General features: G+C 40.3%; 1 protein-coding gene across 1 annotated transcript; it reads right to left on the bottom strand.

Moving 5' to 3' along the window:
- Positions 1–2,219: 2,219 nt before the first annotated feature.
- On the bottom strand, positions 2,220–9,056 carry LOC145497204 (uncharacterized). The gene is made up of 6 exons (XM_081477014.1): positions 8,685–9,056; positions 6,935–7,049; positions 6,026–6,139; positions 5,470–5,583; positions 5,288–5,374; positions 2,220–4,789 (listed from the first exon to the last, which is right to left on the bottom strand). The coding sequence occupies exons 1-6, from the start codon at positions 9,054–9,056 to the stop codon at positions 3,894–3,896; spliced, it is 1,698 nt and encodes a 565-aa protein (XP_081333140.1). The 3' UTR covers positions 2,220–3,893.
- Between the last annotated feature and the right edge of the window lie 340 nt (positions 9,057–9,396).

Here is a 9,396-nt window from a genome sequence, read left to right as displayed (position 1 = left end):
GATCAAAATCAAAATCAAAACCGGTCAATAGATAAAGTCCAGAATCTGGGAAATGAAAGAAGGTAAATATGCAAAGGCTCTTGCCAAAATTCTGGTCACAGCAATTTTTCATATCGAGATATGCGGAGAAATTTTTTACCCAAATTTATAGAGATTTGTATGGAGACGCCATGCTGGTGCCCATCCGTATGGGCACCAACATGGCGGCCGGAAACCAACAGAAACATCTGTCACTGAGTTTTGCTACAAAAGCGTGAATTTATCCCTCGAGGAACTCTAAAACATTAAAATAATACTTTTTCTAAGATATGAACTGTTCAGATAGCCAAGTTTCCCGAAATAAATCACTTTTTTAACCATCATGACAGCTCTCTAGGCCGTCATGTAAATGCCGCGTCACGCAAAAGCTTGGAAATTCAAGCGTGGTGTATCACAAAACCAAGAATCCATTCGGAGCGAAAATTTGTATGAATATTAGTTTTCAGCTGCTCTTATAAATCATTTAAGTAAAATCTCAGGAAGATCAATAGTTTTTTAGTTCGAATTTTAGTGACGTCATGTGAAAACCAGCTATAGCATCAGACTGGTTGCTGTAATAACAGAATAATACCTGCATGGAAAGCAGGGAGATTTGTATCCCGGGGGGAGACTCCTCTATAAAAAGCGCGAGGGTGCTCTTCGTAGCTCTTAGGGGTTAAAAAGCGGTTTTGGTATCTATTAGGTTCACAGCGGGAGCTTTTAGGGTATTGAGTAGGAAAAAGTAAGACGAGCTAATGTGTTGTTTAAGAACTGGTACCTCTTAGGGGTGAAAAACATTTCAAGCCACGCCCACAAAAAACAGGATCTTGGTACCTCTTAGGGGTTCTTTTCAAAATGTCCTACGAGTACCCCCGTCCTCTTTAAATGAAAGTACCCCTAGGGTTTGTGTGGAGTCTTCACTTCACTTTTTGCCATGACCCCCTGAGAGTAATGGGCAGGGAGTATCGAGTCTTCTGTCAAGTCTACAATGGTATCACGAGTTGCGTCTGTGGCACTTTGCTCCGACGAAGGCCTAACACTCGAAACGTCAGCTTTACAAACTCACTACGGCACTGTAGCGTACACTATTGAGTTATGGATGCACGCGAGAGGTTTCTAAGCACGAAAGAAGCGTAAGAGTCGCACGAGGCGATAGCCGACTCTAGCTTCTTGAGTGCTTAGCAAACCTCCCAAGTGCATCCATAATTCAATAGTGTACAGCTCTGGCGCCGTAGAGAGTTTGTAAAGCTGGCGTTTCGAGTATTAGGCCTTCGTCGGAGCAAAGTGCCACAGACGCAGCCCAATTTATTTTGTAACATAATATTGACACATTGGAGCAAAAGAAGTCCTTAATTTTATTGAGCTACATCACATTAGCACACACGTCAGCAGCGTACACCCATGGGCAAATAGTAGACGATGAATTAACCAATCAGAACGCGCGCTTTAATTTTAGTTATGTTATAATTGACATTCCTCGACTGTAAGTTAATAAATAGTTCATCGTATCAGCTCTAGCCTTCATAACGAGCCAGACGGTCTATATAGCAACCACAAAACAGTCCTGGGATCCCGTGAAAATGAAGAACTTTTAGTCATTGGTCTCCACGTGACGTCAAGTAGGTTACAACATTTCACTGCGATTAGATCCATGTCGATGATCTTTTTTGTGAGGAAACTTTCGCGCGAATCTGTTATTATCCCTAGTATAACCCGAAATCGTAAATGTTCGTTCATTGTGCATGTTCTTACTCGCTTTACTTTTTAGTCGTCGTGTTCCTGCGCTCACGCAGTAGAGGATGAGAGTTCAACCGTAGTTAACGCAAATCTTCTCATTTCCTTATTTAGTATAGGATTTAATTAAGGCGGCTGGGAACAGGCACTTCACAACAGGAATACTGAGACGGATTATCTTTTACCACCAGTCTTGATCAGGTGACGTTTGAATATTGATCCGAAAGGTCGCATGTTTTTGGATAGAAAAAGAAAAAATCAGTTATTTTCTCCTTGTATTAATTGTGCTTTCAGTCAGTTTTAAAGCCCTATTTTCATGATAAAAAAAGATTGATCGAGAATAGCGCTTGCAAATGGTATTTTGTTTTTAATTATTATGCATTATTGCACACACTAGTTGCCATACTTACACAGCTACGCTACTCACAAGACTAATAGATATACTTACAATATTTATAATACTTCGTATTCAATGTGATTAATTCCGTCACTTACAATACAAAGGCTTAAACTACTTATATTAGTTAGAATGCAGTGCATACATTACTTACAATAATGGTGTATCCGGAAAATGGTATAATGGTATATCCAGAAAAAAATACAAGAACAAAGTATAAGGACAACGATTGCGCACTAAGTTAACTTTATTACTTTACCATTACAAAATACAGTAATGCCTTAACTGTAAAGATTTAAGTAATTACTGTATACCATAATGATTCGATTTAGCACCTTTCCTCAAATAAGAGCTCCCTTTCCAGAAAGCTTCCCCTTTTTCAATAAACTCCCCTTATAATACATCTTCCTGTGTACATCTTCCAATATTCATACGTGAGGTACCAAGGAATTTTTTCCAAATTTACTCCGATATCACCCTCCCTGGGCTGGCTTGCAAAAATTTATCAAGGGCCTCGGAAGCTAGATCAAATTTTCAAAGCAGTATAGCACAATCAACAAGAGACTAACAATTCTCCTCATGAAAGTATGATACATTTTATATAGGCACTAGATACTTCTTATCTTTGTTAACTAAACGCTACCTCTTAGCACTGATGAAATCTAGCGGTTTATCTAAGCAATATCAAATTAGAATTACTGCATAAAAAGAAAATAATGGGCTAGAATTACATCCCGCTTTACTGTATTTAACAAAAAAAAGAAACACAAAATTATCAGCAGCTTTTTTAGTTGGTCCAAAAATGTGGCTCCTTCATGGTGCAGATGATATAGTGCACGTCTCAAAAGAACATCCCCCGGCCCACAAATCTATTGTCTTCGTTGCTTTCCTTGTTCTTTTGACTTTTTGTTCTCTTTGGTTCTACATTAACTGCGTCTTCATCCTCGGATACCCAGGGGCTACTAGCCGGGACGAAACGATATTTTAGGGCGAAAGTTTACCTCAAGAGCTGAAAAATCCCCGGGAACTTATTCTTACCGAACCAGCCCCCATGTTACGGCTTGCGACTTCCTCGGCTTCGTTGAATCTTTTTTTTTCTGAACTCTCCACGAGAATCTTCCCGCTGTACGGGCCAAGCAGATCCATCGATGAAGAAAACCACTTTTTGTAAGAAGGCGACAGAATTACCCGGCTGGACCTCCTCGCTGATTGGCCGGAAAAATATTTTATTGGCCAATCAGCGGGATGGAATTCGACCACTGCTGGAACTGGTTCGGTAAGAATAAGTTCCCAGGGTGCTCTTCAGCTCTTGAAGTAAACTTAGGCCCAACAATAACGCTTCGTCCCGGCTAATAGCCCCTGGGTCTCCAAGGATGCTGCGTCTTCTACACCGGAGCCGAAAATGCTAGAAAGTATACTCTGGTTTCTCACCCGTATTGTAATATCAACCAGCTTTTCTTAAGAACGCCTCCACTGTTGAAATGAATTGACCCTAAGCTTGGGCAAATATAACTAAAGCAAGCAGTCTAGTTTTAAAAACCAAAAGCCTGACAAAGACAAAAAGTCAAAAGGAATAGTCTCGCTGATGTGTTTGGCTATCGAGAGGAGAGTTATTGAATGGCCAAGGAAAATTATTAGTATACTTGCCACTTAACACAAATCACTTCAAAGTTAAAAATTTGGAATCAAGAGAGCTGTTTTTTTCCAATCTGGATTGCGACGAGGACAACGACAAGTTTTTTTACTAAGCAGCCAACTCAACAATTTTCACAAGTCCAACGTTATTGCAGTTCCCTCCAGTTACACCAGAACAACCCTGACCACCACAATACGAGCCCCCTCCCCCTCCGGCTTGGCTCTCATGGGTACCACTGCCTCCACCAGAGTACCCTCCACCGCCACCTGATGCTCCATTATCCTCTGACCCCCCTCCCCCACCACCAAACCCTCCCACTGCTCCTGGGACTGGTCCCCCGTTGTACCCGCTGTTCATGCTGCCGGCTCGACCTCCAGTCCAGCCTTGACCACGTGACCCGCCTCTCTCTCCATGTTCTTTCCCTGCCCTGGCACACCCCTGAGCATACCAACCCGCTCCTACTCCCCCATGGTAACTAGCGCTTGCATTGTTGCATTCACCTGGCTGCCCCCCAGTACCTCCATTCCGAACTTGGGATGAAACTTTCCCCACACTACTGGTGCCATTTGTTCCCTTTTCACCATCTACACCGTTATATCCACTTGAAGCTCCCCCTCCCCCTCCGGCGGCTAATAAAAGCACATTACTTGTAGTATAAACAAAACTCCCTCCCCCTCCTCCCGTGCCAGCATTGTCCTCTACGGACAGTCCTAACTGAGCTGCTGTCTTGTTGCTGGTTTGCCCTCCTTTGACCTCCACTGAGTTTCCTCCTCTCTGTCCGACCACAATATTCAGCACTGTTCCTTTAGTCAGATTGAACTTGCCCTCAATGTACGCACCCCTGCCGCCACAGTAATTCCCAGGCTTGTATCCATAGTTGTATATGTGTGTTCCTCCCAGGGCTCCCCAAGCCCTGATAAGGTAGATAGCGGTTCTTGGAACCGTAAATTTCTGAATAGTTCCAAACCGTCCACTACGTCCACGTGTTGTAAATGTAATATGAACTACAAAGGAAAACAGCCGAGCTGTTTTAAAATAAATGATTTGAGGGTGGAAAGCAAATCTTATCCTTTTTAACCCCTGGGACTGAATAATCCCAGCGGAATTCCGTATTAAAGGAGTTCAGTCACGGTTTGCACGTTTTGAAAAGTTTAGCCTAAATTTTTCAAATTCATCGTTTGCAATCCATGTCAATCTTCGCCATCCTTGACCATCCTTGTTCCCTTATGGTTTATTATTATCTCTTTGATGTTTTTCTGTCTTAGCAAACTATTATTTTCAGTTTTCCTTCCATTTAAAGGAGATTTTGTACGTGGCCAGAAAAACAGAAAAAGAAAAAACATCGTGACTGAGCTCCTTTAACATTTATAGAACCAGTTATTTAGGTTCCTGGTGCTACCTGTTGGGGTCTCCACGGGCTTCAGTCCATATTTTACAACACCTTCTCAGCCTTCCCTTTTTTCCGAGATGTTAAGGTTTGTAATGCCATCTTCAGCTCTTACCTGTTTCGTTTTGTGTTCCATTGAAGCCTGGTGCATCGCTGAAGTTGCAGGTCCCATTGTTCATACAGGGACAATTTTCGCAGATATCTGTTGAAATTGAAAGGCCTTATTTGAGAACAATTCACAAGAGATTATAAAGCCTCCAATATGAAGTAAAAAGAATTGATTTTGGCTCTGGTTACCGGTTTCGCATCGTGTTCCATTAAAGCCTGGTGCACAGCTGCAGTTGAATCCGTTCACTCGGTCTGTACAGATTCCGTTGTTCTTACAGGGACGACTTGCGCAGTCATCGATATCTGTTTCAGAAGATAAGGTTGGGAAAAAAAAAAAAAAACATGATAGCTGTTGTTACATTTTGCGGAGCCAAGAGCAAAAATAACATTAGCAGGCTCGATTTGTACCCGATGAACGCATTCGCAATTTACAGTAACGATAAACAATTTACTATGTTACTAATTGCCCGAAACAGCCATAACAAACTTGAGACAGGAACGCTATCCAGTTGTGAAAAGAATTTGAAATACGAGAAGTAGATCAAATTGTTATATTAATTATTTTCCCTGTTTTTTATTAGCATAATAGTTTGGGTGGATACCACAGAATTCCCAAAGTCAAGCTGATATCCATGTAATTTGTTAATCTCCTGTTTGTATCGAGCTCTTTTATGATCACAAAATCTGAAGAAAAATGAATTGGATTTGTTCGATCGTGTACATGTAATACGCCACTGACAGTTACCAGTTTCACATTGTGTTCCAGTAAATCCTGGTGCGCAGCTGCAGTTGAATCCGTTTACTCGGTCTGTGCAGATGCCTTTGTTCTTGCATGGATGGCTTGCGCATTCATCGATATCTGTTTTAGAGGATAAGATTAAAAGAAACAAAAAATGCAATAGCTGATGTTATACTTGACGGAGCCAGGGGCAAAAATAACACCAGCAGGCTCTATATTTACTCGGCGAAAACATTTTCAATTAACAGTTATAATAATTTTAGGTCGTCCGCTATACTGTCCGCCTGAAATGACCACAATAACTAAGAGACAGGACAGCCATTCTTATAGAAAACAATATTATAACCAAAAGAGATTACCACCATTGGCGCCAGAAAGTTACTACTTGAAAACTTTCAGAATGTTATGTCTGTTTTAATATACTGACAGAAATAGGAAATATCTTCATAAGTTGTCCATCATTATCATGAATTCACTCAGGGGCACGCGACGGGTCTCCACTTTAAAATATCTGTTACACACGGGTGATTTCTTACTGGCTGGGAAACTTATGGCCACTGGCCATCAGTTGCACCGAAAGAATGAGCCGGATTTTCTGTCAATTATTGGTCGAGAGATGATAGCAGACCAGAAACCAATTTTTGCATCTATCTGACAGTGCAATCTTTTTGCCTCAAGGCCTATGTTTGTGCTAGTGTTGTGGATTTTGTTTTTTATGAAGAGATTTTTCCCCTTGAGATGTTTATAAGCCTAAAATAATGTTATTCTATGAAACTGCCACATAGCATGAAAGATTCAAAAGGTTTAAAACGAAAAGAAAGCTGAACTCTGGTGTAGTCAAATAACTGACAAGATTTTCCCCGTTTATTTTAATTGACGAGATCATCGATCGTGCGAGTGTTAGCGTCGCCTTACCTTTTTGGCAAATACTTCCTTTGTATCCTTTCGCGCAAAGGCACACATAGCTGTTCTTCTCGTAAAATGATACGCAAGTCCCACCGTTCTGGCAAGGTCCACTCATACATGGAGACTAAGAGATAAACTGACTTTTAGCAAATTGAAGGTAAGCTAAGCTAAGCTAAGCTCGGCAAAGCTAAGTCAAGCCCAATGATGAATAACGAGTCTACGACTCTCTCTATCAACGTAGAAGTTCCAAAGGCAGGAAACAAAAAGGTTTAAAGTTTTCCTGCTGGGAGTGAATGCACTTAGATCGATATTAATTAACAATTATTCACCAAAGTGGAGGTGAATAGTGGTGGATAGTGGTGTAAATATCCATCACTTTCACCGACACTGAGGTGAATAATTGTTTCAGTATATACCACACAAAGTAAATAATTAGCGGACCAAAACGTTATTTTATGTGTGACAAGCGGTCGGAAATTTTAAAATCTCTCGCGCCGGGTGCTCGGAGGTAAATAGTACTTGCTAATCACCTCCGAGTTAACCAATCAGAGCGCGCGGAAAGCATTACTCACTTGTGTGGTATACACTAAAAAAGAATGTGACAGCGGTCTGTCAACTTCATTTTGACAGGAAATTAGTAATCCGTCGCACACAAAATAATATTCCACCTAATGAAAGTTTGCTAATAACCGGACACGAAAATATAGATTCGCTGGATAACTCTTCGGTTATTTCCGAGAAAACTGACAATTAACAACACATGTCGGCCGTTTTATCCTGATCCAGAGGACAAGCAGGAATTGTCTGGATGTGCGATGATTCTGCCTTCTTCAAAAATAAGAGTGTGATAAATTACGAGGATATCGACAGTTACTTGTGGCCCAGCACAAGTGCATGGACGTTGCGCTTTTTTTACCGGTACCGAGTAAGAAAAGTGAAAGTATTCACTAATTCCTCTAATTCTGACCATGATCTTAAAGTGGCGATATCTTCCTGTGAACATTTCAGGGATGTTTACGCTTCACGAAAAATAAATGAGCTGCGTAGTTAACCTCAGGCTTGTTAGCTTTTTGTCTGTGTGCTTCAAAGTCTAACTTTCTCAGTTCGAATCTTTAGTTGGTGCTTATGTTCACTCGTAATATTGTCGGTTGAACCAAATTAGCCCTTTCAAGTTCAATGTCCCACTGTATTTATAAAAGGCAAGTTTTGTTTTAAAATAAATGGGTGGCAGTCTCTGCCAGAAAATTATAGTGAGAAGATATTCCTGTGCCGAACTTAATTGCTTCATGAAAAATGAATAAGACAGGGAGCTGACCTGCTTGTTAACAAGCTCCGTTCTTTCGTAAAATATTGCTCTTGCCACTCCAAATTAAAATTTGATATCTTTCCCCCGCAATATCAATTAAGTCCTCTATCTCAATTTTCGTTTCCCCGTTAAACGGGCCATATTTTGCAAAATTAAAAGCGAGCGCACTCTTTCAGGAGAATATTTAGTGACGAGATCTTCCTGTGTGGATTTGTTTTGCGTCACGAAAAAAAACAAAAAAAAAATTAAAACAAAATGAGAAAAGTAGGAGCTTTGAATGCAGTGCGAGTTTTTTTTTTTTTACTCTTTTTGACATATATTAACATTGACAACATACATTGCTTCAGAAAAAGTTTGATCCGATGTCTCCCTGGACCTTGAAGGTTGTAGCTAACTCAGAAAAAATTCTTACCAGAATGCATTTCAAAGAGGCTGTTAGTGAACTTTACTTACCGCAACACTGAGGTGATGGAAAAATTGGCTGCTGACGAACTTGTCCGAGTTGTTGTACTTGTCAGATGGGAGAAGTTCACATAACATTCTTCTGTTGATGTCCAAAAATGCAGCCAGGTTATAGGAGAAACATGACGGCATGTTAAAACAGGCAAAACCGCATTCTGTTCCATTGAGGACGTAATCAGTACCAAGACTTGTGATGTTTAAGTAAGAGAACCTGTCGGCCTTAAAGTTGACAAAGGTGATGTCGTTGTGAACTCCTCGGCTGACACTTTTACCAAATGCATCTATAGAATTGGTTTTACCTGTGTTGATTTCAATCGCATAATTCAATTCATTGAAAGAATCGGTACGAAGTTTCTGAAACATTCTAAGAAAGGTTTAAATTAGATTCAAGAATAAGTATTTATTTAAAAATTTAGAGAAAGAATTATACAACGATACCTGTTGAATATTTCAAGGAACAAAATGATATCGTCAAAGCCAGAAAGCCTGCAGAATATAGGAAAAGCTCCGTTCGCAACATAGCTCCGAACATCCGCCTTTCCGCGAACGATCTAACTGAAATGTGACGAATGAAAAGGCACTCGTATTTGTTTATAGAAGTGATATTAAAATTTTATCATCCTGATATCTGCCCACTGAAAGTGAAAAGGATCATTTTACATTTTTATAGTTAAATTATTAACGAAGTTTAAAATTAATATTC

Source organism: Orbicella franksi, chromosome 9 (genome assembly GCF_964199315.1).
Source record: "Orbicella franksi chromosome 9, jaOrbFran1.1, whole genome shotgun sequence".
Classification (NCBI taxonomy): domain Eukaryota; kingdom Metazoa; phylum Cnidaria; class Anthozoa; order Scleractinia; family Merulinidae; genus Orbicella; species Orbicella franksi.
This window is presented reverse-complemented; position numbering and strand designations above follow the sequence as displayed.

Coding starts and splice junctions, on each gene's coding strand:
- LOC145497204 (XM_081477014.1), bottom strand. CDS start 9,056: ATGTTTCAGAAACTTCGTACCGATTCTTTCAATGAATTGAATTATGCG. Junction 7,050..8,684: donor TCCATCACCTCAGTGTTGCG/GTAAGTAAAGTT, acceptor TTTATCTCTTAG/TCTCCATGTATGAGTGGACC. Junction 5,375..5,469: donor TGGAACACGATGCGAAACCG/GTAACCAGAGCC, acceptor CAATTTCAACAG/ATATCTGCGAAAATTGTCCC.